This window comes from Hetaerina americana, unplaced genomic scaffold (assembly GCF_022747635.1).
Source record: "Hetaerina americana unplaced genomic scaffold, ioHetAmer1.1.p SCAF_8, whole genome shotgun sequence".
NCBI lineage: Eukaryota > Metazoa > Arthropoda > Insecta > Odonata > Calopterygidae > Hetaerina > Hetaerina americana.
The window spans coordinates 22,402,288-22,420,136 of NW_027287427.1; the positions used below are offsets into that span (position 1 = coordinate 22,402,288).

Here is a 17,849-nt window from a genome sequence, read left to right on the forward strand (position 1 = left end):
ATTCTCCTATCAAGAAACTAACTCCTCATGAAAGATATTACTGCTGTTACATCTGAGCCAGCCTCTATCTCCCACTTTCTATATCATCTTTACCCAAGTCTTTTAGAAAAAGCAACGAAGAGGTACGCTGCTGTCAGTCTCTGTCATCACAGAACTCCTCTTTACGACTGCTAGGAGTATACAGTGGAACAATCAATGTTCAATACACACTTAAATCTAAAAGTATTTCAGTCTTATAATAGTTCCTTAAAGAACAATTAATCATTGGCATCAATTTTCTTCAATGATCATAAGTAGTTTGGTCCCTCAGGAAGCTAGTGCAAGTACCCCATTCTAAGGACAAACATTCAGCCATCATCATGGCAAGGTAATGCCATATTGACTCACATCTTTCATGTATTGGAGAAAACTATAACGGATTAGATTTTAAAAGTGATAAAACTGGTAGAAAACTTAATAAGATAACAATAAGGCATTTTGCATCAAGAATATTTGGCTGCAGCTGGTTAGTGATGACAGAATTTGTCAAAGGCATGTGATGAGACTGGGGATTGAGAAAGTGGTTCAAAACTGTGATACAAAAATAACAAGAGCCAAGGCCCGTTTCAGTAGGCAGTCAAATTGGCAGGGTCTATATAAAAAGTGAGAGAGGGATCGGGCATAACAGCCACATTTACAAATGCTGTCAACCAAAGGGAACAACAATCACTTTGGGCCCATTTTGCCTTCAGTCCAACACCTCCTCATTCTTCCCAACAGGGCCTCCCACTCGCCCCTCCTCCATCCTCTCAGCCTTCACGACCACGGCCTCACGGCGACCGTCTCCTGGCACAAAGGCCACCACTGAGCCCACTTCCCTGTGCCGCCCACCTACCGAAAGGTCCTCCACCTCATCCTCTCCCCTCTCCTCCCCCTCCTCCTCTTCATTTCCCCCCTTGATATCAGCGCTGTGGTACACTGCTGGCTGTGGACTTGCTATGCATGATGGGCCAACTCCTTCACGGGATGCAGGCCGCCCCACGTCGTTCATGTCACCATCCTCCACGTGCCGCGGCACTGCTGTAACAACAGACCCCCTGGGCTCTGGCACATCATTGACTGCCTCCATGGGAGGGGTGCGGTTGGGGTGGTGGTGGGTGCGGGAAGTGTTAGTCGTGGTGGGTGGTGGAGGTGAGTGGGCAACAGAGGATGGGGCAAAGTGGAGGTGGGGATGGCTGGATGTGGGGTGGGTGGGCATGGCATGGCTGGACATTCGGTGGCCAGACATGGGAGACTGGCTCTCCTCCATGCCCCCGTCAACACTGCTGCCCTCACCTGAGCCTTCCTGCCCACCCACCCCAGGAGGGGTCTCAGGATCGCCCTCATTGGGGGACGAATTGGGTGTGGTTGGCGGTGGGGGCTGCTGGGATTGCTGGGAAGAGGGAGGAGGAGTTGGGGTTGTGGATTTACTGATGGACTCATTACTGTTACCCCCTTGGTGATGAGACATGGGTGCACTGGACCTCTTGAAGGGCCGACTCGTAGTTATTCCGAGCTTTTTAACTTTGTCATAGAGGGTGCGAGAGGGTACTCCATATTTGCGTGCCGCTTGGAGGGCACTCATCCCTGTCCTGACGGCTTCAATGGCTGACATTATGTCACTGCGAGTATATTGCTTGTAGCGTTTCCACTCTGGTTTCTGGGTTGGCACATAAGTTGCAATTCCAGATGAAATTCCTGAAAAAATGATTTTTAATTACTAAAAAGATTTTTAAAAAACATTTAGGAAGTGTAATATCCAATTAATTAATGACATTTAAATGCTAACTCAAATATCATGCCTTTAAGTGTCATCCCAGGGGTGAAAGAATTATATTTCTTAAGATTTGGAGCATTAAAAACCTTGGGTGGCATTGCAGATCCTCCTTTGGTTTGTTATTACTATTGCTAGCCATAATTAAATCTTCTTTTACATATTAAGGACCTTGCAGCCCAGCTCCACTACCTAGTTGTAATGCAGGAAATCATACTATGTTGGACTTCCTAACAGTTGCATTAAAGAATAGTAATGACTAACAACCTTGTCTTCATCCAAAATTGGCTTCTATGAATCTGTCAGGTTGGAGAAATATTTTCACTGCCAAAAATTTCCACAATGATGAAAGAGTGGTGGTTAAATATGTACAAAAACAGTTTTAGTTAATAATGAGATGTTAAGAATTTTTTCTTGTCACCAACCATTAATGAAAAATAAGGTGAGAGCTAATGGCTTTTAAGGGCCTGATTATGATGGCCACTTTACAGACGAAAAGAAAAATATTGTAGTATCTAGGCCACTAATAGAACATGGTCTCACTAAGAAAGCACACCTTTTGCTAAAGAAAATTGCCTGATAATCCGAATTCCTGAAGACTAAATGCTTAATAAAGCTGTTGTGAATGGTTGCTTTACTGCAGACCACAAGCATATACCATGTTTTTCACAAGCATATACCATGCACTAATGACACAGTTCCATTAAGAAGTTCCTAAACAATATGTAGATTTGAGAGGTATATCCCCAATTATTTATGTTGGGCCAGAAAAACACCCAGTTGTTGGGCATTCCTTATTCTGATAATTGAGCTAACATACTATGATGGCTGACCACTGAAAAATCAATTAACTGTGACAGCAGCATTTATGCACAAGGTGTTATTAAGAGCTTCTATTCCATTTACTTTTCTCTCTATTTATAACTTTATCCAGTTTCTTAATTATATAACTCTTTCAATTAAAAGGGTTTATGAATGTATATACACGTGTGTATGTGAATCTATAGTGTGCTGCACTTATATAGGTTTTTCATGCTCTTAAAAATAAGTTTTAGATAGTAGATGATCAAGTATTAGGGCTACAGTTTATCAATGCTACAAGTCGATGTGAGGTACTTTGACAGATGTTCATGAGGCTTGTAGTGTTGACTGATCAGTTTTAAAACCATTCAAATTTAAATTAATATACTTTGATTTGAAGTGTTCTTTGAAAATGCCAAATGAAATTCCAAGATTCCGAGTTTGATTCTTTTCGATGTTAGATATATCCTATGGTATATGTAAACAGTTGTATTTATTTGTAAAAATGTACTGCATACAAGTATATAGTAAAGGTTCCCTAAATTTCAGAAATGCAAATACTAAATTTCTACTTGACTCATGCATGAAATTCAGGGATCTGGGAATATTGGGCCCAGGTTAGTATACTCATGCAGATGATTTTTGAACAGTTAAACTTCTTAAAAACAGAATTATCTGGTCATCAAATTAATATCAAATGGAATTTAAAAAAATTAAATTAATGCATGGAAAATATACGTACTGATATAAATCTTGATTAATGAAATGGAACAATTACTCAAAATAATTGAGAAATAGATAAGAAAAAATTTTTAATTTAGCTTAGAAGTAAAATGACTACAAAATAATCCTTTGGGGCATTTAGGGTGGACAAGTTTGGTTCCAGAACAAATATATTTGCACCACACAAGAATTGGTGTCAACTACACCAGGTGTCTGAGATGAGCATGAGATACGCTCTGCTTTTGATAGAACAGAAAAATATGGTGTCCCGTCTACAATTGACTGGATTGAGGGGAGTTTCCCACATGGGAGGAGAAGCAGTCTTCCTGGAAGAATCTGCGGAAAAGGACACTTTGTCCTGGATGTCTCCCGTGTCACCACTTTGGTTTTTTATCTGAGTGATTTGGCTAACTATAATCTTCACTTAGTTCTCAGCCATGTGCTTAAATGATCAAATACAACCATTTGCCTCCTTTAGATTCAGAAAGAAACCACTCCCTAGCCTCCCTCCCATTACTCTCTGACTTCCAAATAATGAAATGTGATTAAGTTCACCACAGACTAAATGATTATTTCTTTTTTTCCTCATGGATTTCACTGTATACTTTATTCAACATTGTAATGTCCTTTATGCCATAACAGAGTAACTGTCACATTTATTTTATTTATTTATTTATTCAGCATCAGTCCAAAAACAGCACATATTGGCCTTTACATCGGACTATTAACAATGGTCACATTTACAAACACCCAAGCCCTAGGTGAAGGAAAACCAAACCCACCCAGGCAGGAATCGAACCTGCGACCCTTGGAATGGCAGACGAGGACGTTACCCCACCACCACCAGGGTCGGCAATATTTACAATTAATAGGTAATTATTTTAACTAATCTACAAATTCTAACACTAAAAACCTAGGAGTAATACTTATTAACATACCCGCCCAAATAGAACTTGATCCCAGATCTAAGTCAACCACTTGAAAATCACCAATATATTTTGGAAAAAGGTGATTTGCTAATATTTTATGCTGAAGCATTCTGGGCATGGATAGGGAATCAAAAATTCTTATACAGCATGGGACAGAGTGGACTCCTTAGTTTAAAAAAAAATCACTGAATTAGTGGAGTGGGAAGTGGCGTTAGCTAGGGGAAACTACGCCATTTTCAGTGGTCACCGTGCAGTGATCTGGTGGGCATGGAGGCTTTGTCATTCTTTTAGAAAACATCAAGAAATGGTCTTTAAAAACAATATTAGTGTGGTGGCAACGCGGAGGGTGCTGTAGTCGAACAATTAAGCGCATTTTCATCTCTCCGGCTCAATTTCATTTTCTTCTTTTACTGGGTGACTGACAACCCTTGCAGACTTCACCCAAGACCTCTTCATAGCATTAAAGTGACAGGAGCAGAATAGACTCTCCAGAATGGAAGTACATGGGTAACTAGAGAAACAGTGGTAATTGTAAGCATAGATAGATTTTTTTGGACATGAGTTTAACTTTCCATTACCCCAGTACAGTAAAATTGGTTATATTCAGTCTCAGAGATTTCGTGCAATGTTAGTCAGGAATTACTGGAGTAGGCTAAGAGTAGTCTGTAGTTCCAGGGGCCATCAAAAATCTATCCTAAACTGGTACAATACTGCTAATTATATGATAAAAATTGAAAGATTTATTTCCAAGGCTCAAATTTAAGCTAATGGATGATTTTTTTCAATATGTATTGCAACAAAAACTATCAGCTAATATTCAGGCATACACACCAGTTAAGGTAGTATATTCTGCAACAAATTTTTATTCCAAGAAACTGCGGGAGATGCCCCAACAGTGACTTTTAACGGAGTCATCTGCTAACATGCATTTCAATGCAACAATTTTAGAGTGTAAAAATCATTCACCTTCACCGATTCATACCATGTCTGCTGTAATTGCAATAGGCTTGTGTGTAACAGCCTTCTCACGGGTATGTCCAAGTAATTAAATTCTTTCATAACTGTAAGGAATATTTTCTAGAGATCAATGATAGATCAAATGAAGAATCTTGTTAGAGAAAGATAAACCCCTTCGTAAAAAAAGTCAGCTAGTCTACCTATCAATGAGTCAAAGTTCCAAGATAAACACAAAAAAATTACCAAAATGGTAGGTGTCACAGCCTCAAGTTTATGAATTCAGTAGCTTCACCAACATGCCATCAACCTGCATGACATACAAGAGACCCTCTCTTATCCAGACCCAGAAACTCCCACTAATCCAAACACTAGTTCATCCACAGGAAGTCAATTATGGGTTCACAAGAGCACTGATGTGCCTTGCCAAAGTATATCTAGCTTGCAAGTGCCTATTTGCTGGCAAATAAATACATTATTTCAATCAATATTCCAGCCATACATATGAAATTATGAATGAATTAATACTACATTAAAAATAAATCACATGTTCATCTAAACACTGCATATTTTGTAGAAGCAACACACACACATGAAATAGATGGTTAATTCTTTCCACGTCATCTCATTTCTCCCCATAAACCTAAATAATTAATGACCATGGTAATTTATGGCAGAAAAACTAACATATTATTTACAGAAAATTTTAGAAAGTAATATTATTTACAGTCATTTCAGATCCATGCGTGTCATTCAATAAGCTCTTAGGAAAAAATACAAAAAAAAATTTTTAAGGGTAGATTTTTTTTATTTTTCAGCATAATTTCCTTTCAGCCAAACCATTTTTTCAAGTTTGGTAATTAAAAAAAAAAGCCAGATGGCCAAATATGGTGAATATGGTGGCTGCTGTAATAATTTGAAATTTAAATGCACGAGTTTCGCCATTGAAACTGCACAGGTGTGGACTTATGCATTTCCTCGATGGAAGAGAACATTTTCTATAGCAAATGCAGACTTTTTTTATTTATTTGCCCAACCAGTACAATAATGATACATAATAATCTTCAATTTATCATTTGTACTTTTTTCAAAGAGTCAATGCATGCAGATGATTCTGCATCCATCCCAAAAATCTTAGGCCGGCCATCACCTTTATGGCCAGTTTCAGTCTTTGCCTTCTTTGGACCCAGATTGCCTTCAGGAACCCACTATTTTGACTGTTCCTTTGTCTCTGAAATATAGCAGTTTATCCGTATTTCATCCATACTTACGTATCGACACACATTCATCAATATTATGATGGAAAAGCATCTAACCAGCCACCAATTTGACAACACAATTTAGTTTATTCTCCACTGTGAACAAACGTGACACCTGTCTCGTTGAGATTTTTTATCATTCCCAATTTTTGGTGTGATATGCCTGTAGCCCTCATTATTCCACCAACTTTGATTTGCCAATTACCCAAAACCATGTTGTGGATTTTGCCAATTGTTTTGGAACAAGTCAATTCCACCGCACCTCCCGAATTATGTTCATTATTTGTGGATGTATGGCCATGTTTAAACTCATTTCTCCAGTCTTAAACAGTCAAAACAAAGGAAAAAATATGCCATGAACTTCATCCAACTCAATTTTGACCACTATTGATGTCAAGCCTTATAAATAGAAAAGTTTAATTAATGCACCAAAGTCATTTTTTTCTATTTTCTAAATGAGAAAAAGTTGGTTGCTTCATCCAATTTGAAAATGAAAATATGTAATGGTTATAGCTGAAAATTTAACAACAATCTAGTAAGAGATGAAATTTACTAAAAGCAAACCTTTTCTAATGCTACAAGCAATATTGCTTGGATTTTCTAGGGGATTGTTGAATGACCCACACATAATTCAGATGAAAAATGCACTTAGGAGCTTTGACAGAAAATATGCAAATTTTACAAAGTGAATTTAAGGTTCCCAGATAAAAAGTCTGCTGAGAATGGGTGCCTATGCTTCTGGTATGCTAATACTGAGCATAACCACAATTTGAAAAACACTGCCATGGGATAATAATGACAACTATCAACTCTGCAGGAGCCTATGCCACACTCTACCCTAAAAGAATTCAATAAATTATTAGTTAATCAGGGTTATCACAACAGACTGGCTCCATAATCATTTTGTTCCCTACATTACAAAAATACAAAATAAATTTTCATCGAATTTATCAGAAAGAAATATATGTTTTTTCTATAATTAGACATGTGACCAAAATCATTCATTTTCATTGAAATAATAGACCACAAAAAATGCTAACAAACACTCTCTCGCTATTTTTCACAGTTTGATGGTGGATTAACTTGGAAAATAACAATCATCCGTAGATGGTTCAATAAAATCTAATAAAATAGAATAACATTGACTGTAAATTGTATGATTACAACTGAAAATTACAAAAGAAAACTATAGCCATTTTTCTGAAGTTAAACTGTCTTTTTTCAAAATAAAAATTAGATTGATTATGCTTTTTATTTAAAGACACTTATGATTTATTCCAGACTTAATTTTAGCAGAAAATAAGCAGTAAATTCAAAATAAATTCTTATTTCATTTTTAAATGGGATCTTCTTTGAGGATCAATTGAGGCATTAGGAGTCCTATTAATGGTACACAGGATTTGGGGGGGGGGGGGGGAAATGTCCATCAAATCTCCATATTATCCGGATTAAACCAAATCTGGACAACTCAAGGCCCCTTTTATTGCAGATTAGCTAGCATGGGTTTACTGTGTTTACAAGGGTAATGAAATTTTTCCTGGTGCACTATTATTTTTTTATCTCTCAGTCAACAGACAACCGATTTATTTGATGCATCAAATATGAACGAAAATTTTTAATGGTGATCAAAATGCCTTCTCCCCACCTCCTTTCATGGTAGGGCCTGGTTGTAGTGTCATCATAATGCTTTCCACTTCTCCCTCAGGGCTTCCTACTCACTCTTGCATTTCCTTCATCCTCTTTGTGCCAATTCCACCTTCCTTGGCAAACCTATTTTTCCCACTCATATCAATCAGCAGTCTACGAGCCAGGTATGGTCATAAGTGATTTACAAGAACCATTTATTCCTTTACTTCACCTCAACTTACAATGCTGTTTTGTGAGATGGTAACTCCAACCTATTCCTTCCTCATCTTTCCTTTCTTAAGTGATTCATCACATGCGCAAATAGTCACTTTGCACCATCTGTTCCATTTCTGTTACCATTCCCTTTTCATTACACTTCCCGATGGATAATCCATTTCTTGTTATCACATCTCACCGCACTTCCGTTGCTTTCTCAAAATTGTGAATGCATTCCTCTTCTATCTCTATGATCCATATACCTCACGCTTGCTTTGCCTCATTTACTCATTTTTGCTCGAAAGCCTCTCAATTCAAATGGGGAGATGGGGAATATTTTACTTCCTTTGGAGAGGTAGTTTTGACAGTGTTTCCCTGGCTATTTCAGAGGAGACTGCTTTTGAGGTTTTGTTTTTTGTGCATCCATGGGACGTTTTCCAACCAGGAGAGATTTGTGGCAGTAATAAAGCATCTATTTATTAGCAGTATTTATTTTCCAACCAGGAGAGATTTGTGGCAGTAATAAAGCATCTATTTATTAGCAGTATTTATTGGAAGTAGGGGAAAGACGTCAAGTGACTGCAACTTGGGGCTCGACCTGAGAGGAATACATCTGGCTGGGAGTTTCTTTCGGAACGGCAGACCTGGGCCACACGGTTTGCGTAGCACGCCTTTAAGAGGACATGCCATTCTCTCGGGCTCTCTGCTTCAAGGGACAAGGCTGCTGGCCCTGGCGAAATTGGTTCTAAAGGAGAGATGTTGCCACCGGTTGTTGATCTTTAATGGAAAACCTTGAAGAAGCCAGAGTCTCACTCTTAGGGGCGATTCGTGGTGTCTTTCAAGGGCAACTGTGAGGTGGTTCTTGCATGGAGGATATTGCAGGGGTTTAGGAGGGATCATTCTTTCTATTCATACCATGGATATCTTTGGAAGTTGTGTTGGTGTATGATCTTGTTTAGCGGTAGTCTACTAGTCAGGGTAAGTTAATTGATTGCATCAGGTTTTAATTTGTAATTTCACCACATACACAGAACGGTAGTGCTGTTCACCCTTCATTATGTCCATGGTGACACCCACATGCCTACTGGCAAGAATACTAGAGTGAGTAATAATGTTTCTCACCATAAAGACAAGATGTCTCTGGAAGGAAGTCTCTTTAGAAAAGAGATAGAAAATGTATTTTTACACCGATTGCACTAAGTTAGGCAAGATCATGAAAATAAAATGAAGAGAGATTAAGTGTAGAACAGATAGATTTAAGATGTCATTTTTTTCCAATGGTAAGGGATCAGAATAACACTGTCCGACCGAAGTAGGGGTAAAAATATTTGGGTCCAAATTAGTTTGGTGTGTACCCCCTGCCAGACACCCTAGCAGTGGCTTGCAGTGAATTAAAACTACATATACTAATGCATAGTTCACAAATGTTTAGTTCATCCAGTTTAATGGATTATGCCAGTCATTTTCATTTTGCCACAAAATATGAAGATGGTCTTGCCAACCTTTGCTATAATTAATCTACTGATGAAAACAACATTTAGTCATTCATGTTTGTGTTAATGCCAAATAAAATTGAAGAAATGAGGAGTGGATGTGCATGCATTCAGATATTATATTAAAATGCCAGCAGTTAAACCTTATAATTTTAATCCTATTTAATTATAATATCATACAATTACAATCGAGAAGATGAGGCAGGGGATTAAAGCAGTCCCCTGCCAAAAGGATACAATTTTGGTTTCTTTTTGGAGTAGATAAATAAAAACATGCCAATGAATGAACTGGAAACCGTAATTTGGCTCTCATCAACATATTGTTTTATTTGGACATCTTTCCCCAAGACATTGCAATTCATTAAATATTTTCATACTGATAAATTTTGTAAATACATTATAAAGTCATCTGTATTCTATTGATTCCAAAAAAACTTCATTGGCTACAGGAAATGCCACTTCTTTTTGCTTGATCAATGCCTTAAGTGAAATAATGTCGGATGTGAAACAAATGATTATATTATATTATTTTACCTCGGTTATATTACCTAAATATAACAGTTTAAGAAATTTGATATGTAAACCTATTATCCATTTACATTTGTGGCTAATCATGATTTTTGGTTCAATTGATGACAGTGCTTACAGCCAGTGTTTTTGTGTTAAGGATCAATACAGCCTTAGCTAATAAAAAATAATTTTTTGGAAGGAAGCAAACATATTTTATCATTAGAAGAAGATGTGATACTATGCTTCAGACTATGCAAGCCTCTGCATTATCCTTAAGTTTACTCCAAAGAAATTTGAATACACTAGCATATTGAAGCACCATACTCAATCAATGCAGTAACCTACCCAATGAATGGTGGTTACCTTGCAGAAATATGATTTATGAAGGAGAATCTTGTCACAGCCCAGATTTCAGTATAGTCAATTGGGTCGACTTCAATTATAAGACAATATTGATTAAGTGTTGCAAGACTATAAGCCAGGGGAAAATCAGAGACAAAACATACAGCTTTAATATCGACTACAAAAAATGTATTGCATAGATTTTATGGAATATGCGAATGAAAGTCCACGGTAAATAAATCACTTGGTAAAGCATTTGCATTTCATTTTTTTTTACAAAACACTCATGGCAGCAGCTACATCCCTCCTAATAACAGGATGAATGAGTAATTTACGAACTTGGTAAACCTATTTGTCTAGTATTTAAATAGAAAGCTAAACCAGTATGATTTATTTACTGATCAAGTATAACCATTGTAAACGTCTGTCAGTCCATTCATTTAGGACCCTTGAACACTGAAAATTGAGTTTGTTCATAACTTTAAAATGGTGAGATTTAATTTAAGAACATATTCAACTTAAGATTACTTGTCAATCAATATGGACACATGAATATGGGTTTGTGCAAATAATTAAGTCATCAATTCCTACCTTTCATTTCCCCAGAAAATGTAGGCTGAGTGGACCCTGGCAGCATCATCACATTCTTCTGAAATCAAAGCAAAAATTATCATTGGTCAATAGTCACAACAGAATTCCATTGATGACAATGACAAATCTGCAAAAGGTCTTTCTTAACACCCTGGCTTTAGGGTAAAACGAAGTTGCACACATATTTAATAACAAGATAAACTATGTATGCCTGGGAATGAACTCAACCAATAAGGCCATTATGGATGTTGAACTAACTGTTGTAAGCAATTATAGTCTGGATCAGTTCTATCTTGAATATGAAAGTACATTAATGATAGCATATTTCAGAAGAGAAATGATTATTTTTGAATGCAAAAGATAGTTTGACAAATAAAAACATTATTGAATTAGTCAAACTTGATCAATCATGCTTGCTAAACTCCTTGTCTGAGAAACATGTAATTGAATTAAGGAACACACTAGGTACAAGCTCTAAATTAAGATATTAAGTAAGGCTTGGCAGTGATTTGCAGAGTAAAAGTTGAAGAGAAAAAGAGAAAAGAGTTTCCCATTATTGTCCATATTTTTCATGTACATGCAATGGAATCACTTAGTAAGATATGCAAGAGAAGAGCTGGGAAAGAATGGATGCAGGCATCTGTAATGACAATACATTTTTAAATGGCATATAGCTAGCCCCAAACTGACATGGATCCATAGTCACATGATATTGATATGCTATGTTGTAATTTAAACTTCCCACATATGTCAAAGTTGTCCAATAGAAGGCACCACTTGTCCATTGAAGACAAATACTGATGTACCAAGCATAAAATATGTAATGTTATAAGGTATTGGCTTTCATTCAATAGTAATTAAATTCAAACCACCACTTATTTACATTAAACATGGCTAATGAGCCTTCTGACACAATTGAGAATGATTGAAACCTAATATCACAAAGTGAACATCAGTTGATACAAGGTTGAAGACCAGCTGCCTCAAAGTTATGTATTGGGCTAAGGGGTTATGGAGATGTGACAGGCCAGGACATACTTTTTTGATGAATTATTAACTACGTACCATGTAAAAAGGACTTCAGGGGATTCTAAGATCAAAATTGAATTGAGGAACTTTGATAAATGAGCAGGATTTAAAAATAAACCCTGAAGCAGATGATTTGATTGAATTTTTACTGTTTGACATGGAGAAATCGAGAGAATTCTAAATATGAGAGAGAAAATTTCCCGGACAGGAAACAAAGACACCAAAAATGATTAAGCCTAAAAATGGTAGAATGTTTTCACATCATAGAGTAAGCATTAGCAGATTTGGAGGCACCAACTATGAACGTTTTAAGAAAGTATCCCAGACAGTCGCTCATACTATTTCATCCCATCCAATTATTTATGCTAAAAAGAGCTACTATGTTTCTAGCAACAAGCATTACTATAACAAGTACATAAGTAAACCAGACACTAATGATATGCCAATGTTTTTGCAGAATCTGCATGAATATGTCCACACCAACTTTGTTGATATTTATAATAAATATGCTTGGTTGCAAACTACATTACATGAATTTGTTCTTTGCAATGGATACATTTGATTTTCTTCAAATTTTATGCACAAGTTCTACTTTTGAAAGTTCCAATAATTGAAATAAATATTGAATTATCGATTAATAAAAACCATTACGTACATGGAGTGCTTAAAAACATTGAATGTTATACTAAGATTACTTCAGGTATAGTAAAGGGTAGATCAAACGACAAATTTCCGGTCACTTCTACCAAATCCTCTTTGCACTGATGGCAGTAAATACTGTAAAAAAAGCACAGCTGACCACAATAGTTAAAAATGCCACATTTTCCAGTATTAGCTTGCTAGGAGTTATACCAGAAACCCCTACGTTCATCTCATGCATCACCAACCCCATTTTTTTCCAAACTGCTATTCATGATTCTTTCATATTCTTGGATTATCTTTGATTGCACTTAATATAATCATACCTTATGATAATTATTCCTGAGAAATCAGATACACTTCCATAGGATTGAAATACTTTATGTACTAGTATGCTTTTATAAATCACCTGATTTACTTAAAAATATTCCATTACTTTACAATAAATGTAAATGGGTCTCAATGAACATTATGATTCATCTTACCACCTCCTTACACTACTACATCTACCTTAATTATTTAAATAAGAAATGAAACAATGCATCATACCTTGTCAGTGTAAGACTCGTCATCAGCATTTGAGATGTTTGTATAGGGAGCATGATCATCCTCATATGACTGTTCATATTTCATGATCTGTGAATACAAATCAAAAATTGCTCTAATTGCTTAAAAGTCACAAATATTGACAAACTGAGCATTTGCCCAAACATTTGAAAATCAAGAGCAATGAAATTAAATCCTAAACAAAAAATTCCTTAGATTTTAGTTTAGTTCATTAAAATTTGATAAAAAGAATTATTAACTTTCAACTCTCCAATAATGTCACTATCCTGTAGTATGGGAGAGCCATTTATATCACCTATACAAAAGGAGTGCAAAATAGTGAATTTCACCAATACATTCCACAATTTCCTTTTCTTAACACTGACCCACCCATACTGGGCCTCACACCATTGGCTCACTTATTGTTTACCTATCCGCCCAGCTGAGTGAACGCAAAAATTCCAAAGTACTACGGAACACAAAAAATGGGGAGCAATATGTAAAATAAGACTATTACAATACATGAATTTATAAGGCATTATGACTTGAGCCAATAAACCAAAAACGAAAAACGAAATTTAATTGCTATTGATATTTATCTGATACTGTATCTCATTTGGAAAATTCTGAGCCCCATCCTCATGGAGAAGTTGCACAGTGGGGAAGAGTGCCAGTTACTTCCTAGAGGATGGGTAACTGCTTAGCAATGGTGGTGTGGAATAGAATGGGTGCTAGCATTCAAAACGAGGTCTGTCATTCAATGGAGATTCGTTGGCTAGGTAGGTGAGTCTTTTGATATGATGCCACTCTTTTGAATGGCAATCTCACATTCCAAAGTGCCCCACCAAACTGGCACCTCCTGTTGTACAGACCTGATTTATATCTTCCTAGCCATATAATGAATTATGATGGTAAGAAAAATTAATGGGTGACATGGTTGTTAATATCCTCTGCATGGGAGTGCCTAAGGGTTATTGTGAGGGATATGTTGACTAAGGGCAAATTACTCAGAAATAAATAGCATTCTTACAGCTCATATCTAAGCTCAGTAAGAGTTTATATGATGGTAATCAATCTTTAACACAGCAGTTGGCAATGAATGGCCCGAAGACCAAAATTCAGATAGAAAATAATTTCACCCAGGAGCCATAATGGTATCAATATTTTTGCATTTTTTACATAACACTGATTTCGTTGGCGGTCAAAATTACAAAGCAGCATCAGAAATGGGATATAATGGTGCCTGGGAACAAATACTAAATTTGTACCCAGTGTAGAAAAGTTAAGTCCACCCCAGTACTTTTCACTTCCATGGATTTTGAATGTCCTGACTTAATCACTGGGAGAATATATTATCCTACCCCACTCACCTTCACCGCACACAGCAGGGATATTGGATCTTGATTAATGGATCTACAGTAACACTTTTATAACTTTACATCACATCCATCCATCCATTCATCCCACCATATATTGCCAGTGGCAAAAAAATCCTGATGAATTAGCATGCCTTAAAAGTTTGGCCATAAAACAATGACTATTGCACTTCTTATGTGCTCCCATTCAGTTTAATTATTTCAATAGCTCTAATTAAAGCTAAAATTTCCATTCGTCAAATGATACCCAAACTGGGTCAGACACAGTGAAAATGTTAATTTCACCATGACAATGTCAAATGAATTGGACTGTCTTAAGTTGAACCCTCTAAATTAGATGAATTAAACTTCATTAATTATTTGAGCTACAGAGTAAATTTTATGCGAGCGCTAATCCCAAGAAAAGATTTCAATGGAACCTACACCTAGATAATTAGCTAAACTAACAATTGGTGGTTCTTCCCACAAGGTTAACAAAAAAAACCCAACAGTGACCTTTTCTGTAAAATGAATATCCATAGGGAATTTGGTGAAATACATTTAAATCGCCGCTCATCACACCAGTGAGTGTGAGCGAAGGGGGCTGCTCTCCCACAATCGCCACCCACCCGTACAGACTCCGACGCCGATCCGTTGGAGCTTTCTCGATCGGGTGACGCACCGGACCCATGGCGGCAAACCAGGGACACCGGCCTCTGGGCGGGCTGCGACGAGTCCGCGCCGTCGCTCCCCCCTCCTTCCCCGTGGGAAGAGTGCCCGGAGAGCAGCGCCACAGGCCTCTGCATGATGCCCATCCCCGGGTGGTGGCTCTGCCCGAGCACCGTGCGCAAGATGGGCGTGTCGCGCCTCTGCGGCGGAGACGGGAAGCGCTGGATGGCGCCCCCTTCACCCCCCCCAGAGGGCCGCCGCCGCTTGGGCGACGACGACAGGTCGCCCGCCTCCTCCCGGGCCTCCGGCGGCGGCTGTTGGTGGTGGTGATGGTGGTGCGAGGAGGAGGGAGGCGGAGGAGGGCAGGGGTGGTGGTGGTGAGTGGAGGGGGGCGGCAGGGTGCCGTGCTGGATGAGGGAGTGGGGGTGATGGTGGGGGGACTGGAGGGGGTGGACATGGTGCGGATGGTGTTGCGGGCGGTGGGCGCCGGGGGGCAGGGCCCAGGGGGATAACCCCACCGTTGCTGGGCGCTGGCCGCCGCGGTCCATGCTGCTGCTCCCAGGCATCCCGGGTGGCTGCGGAGACGGCGGCGAAGGCACGTACGTGTGGGCGTGGGAGACGGTGGTCATGCCGGCAGCCCGCGGAGGCGACAAGTTGGGCGGGACGGACGAGACCGAGGTGGTCACTGTTGAGGTGGAGGGGGGCGAGTGGTGGTGACTGGGCGGTGGGGAGTCGGCGCGGACATTCTCTTCCACGAGACCCTTGACCTTAAGGGTCTCGGCGACCCGCAGGAGTGCGGCCAGTTGGTCCTGCGCGACGTTGACCTCTCCCCGGTACATGTACTCGAGGATCGCCTTGATCTCCGGGTAGCCAACATCCTTGAGGACCACCACTAAGTGCCTACATGAGAGATCTGTGAAGAGGGATCGAAAGTAGGATGAGCAGGCGGCCAGGACCATCCTATGGCACTTGATCGAGGCGCCCTCGCACGCCAACGTGACGTCCGTGAAGGCTTCATTTTGCAGCAGCTGGTCGAACACGGTGAGCAAGTTGGAGCGGTGGTTGTTCCATCGGAGGCAGTACTGCTGAGCAGCACTCCCCATCTTCGCCTCTCCTTCGTAGGAATGAGGCGGTTCTGTGAGGGAGAAAGAGAAATCGCTCCTTGAGGAAACTGCCAACCGATCACCGGGGACAAACCGAAGAAATGCTTCCGGCACAATGATGCGAATGTTTCCACGAAAGCCATGAGTCGGTTATGCGGTTGCTTAGTATTTAAGACAGTATTTTTGCATAGTACAAAGGGTGCGGCAACATAATTTCATTTTCTCAAAAGCACAACCCCTTTAAAAAAGAAAGATATGTTGCCGCAACCTGTATAAGCCACTTCCTTTGCAACAAGATATGGCTTAAAACTATCGCCCCCTTGTTCCATGCTAAGTGTTCGCATCTGGCAGGTTAATATCAATCCCAAAGCCGCGGACCAACAGCATTTTTCTACTTTGAACAGCTATTTTCTGATTTCTGTATTTTTCCCTAATGGTAGCTTTTTTATATAAGATTTTCTGGAATCGATGGATTATCTTTTCCCCTTAAACCAGTATCCAATAGCCAGTGCATTATTAAACAATTATTTCGTTACTCCGAAATATTTGATGCGAAACTAATTTTTCTACTGTATCTACTAGGTACATTAATAGACAATACTAAATGCTTAACAACACCAGACAAACAACATTTTTTTGTATTGCTCATGCTGAAGGGGAGTGTTTAATTCGTGTTAGGATTTCGTGTGCCCTCAAATACTCTCTATAAAAATATATTTCACTCTGCGACTTGGTGACAATTTCGTTGGCAAGAATATAGTACCTATCTATTTTGCTGGCCGTAACCTTTCCATGGATAGTAATTTTCTCTTTCTTCTTTTCTTTTTTCTCTTGCTTAACGTACAGAGGGCTATTTTCTCTGTAGGAGAGAAAAATATTCACGTTAGTTGTAATAGTAAAGGAATGTGAGGTTATTTCATTTTGTATTTTAAATAATCTATGCAAAAAATCTTCATTAAATAGAATGGATCCATACCATGGGCGAAACTAAAAACCCTCAGCCTTATGGTAGCTCTATTACCCACCTAAATAGTTCAATCAATGTACCAAGTTCTTTGAAATTTCCTCTTTTTGTACGAGCATAAGGTCTTCAGCTTTAACATCTGGGATTTTACTGGCATTCATTGAAATTTCCTCAAAATACGAGCCCCCTCTCTCAAACTAGAGATATGCACGCATTTCCAAATATTCAACTGAACTAACTTCATCTATCGTAATGCAACAATTTCAGAGTGTAAAAATCATTCGCCTTGACTGGGATTCCAGTCAAGG

The 17,849-nt window shown here is 38.7% G+C and overlaps 1 protein-coding gene across 1 annotated transcript; it reads right to left on the reverse strand.

The window, feature by feature from the left end:
* Positions 1-727: 727 nt before the first annotated feature.
* On the reverse strand, positions 728-16,577 carry LOC139697958 (broad-complex core protein isoforms 1/2/3/4/5-like). Its single transcript, XM_071596814.1, has 5 exons — positions 15,993-16,577; positions 15,435-15,788; positions 13,454-13,540; positions 11,237-11,294; positions 728-1,716 (listed from the first exon to the last, which is right to left on the reverse strand). Exons 1-5 carry the CDS (start codon positions 16,575-16,577, stop codon positions 728-730), a joined length of 2,073 nt encoding a protein of 690 aa, XP_071452915.1.
* Positions 16,578-17,849: the final 1,272 nt, after the last annotated feature.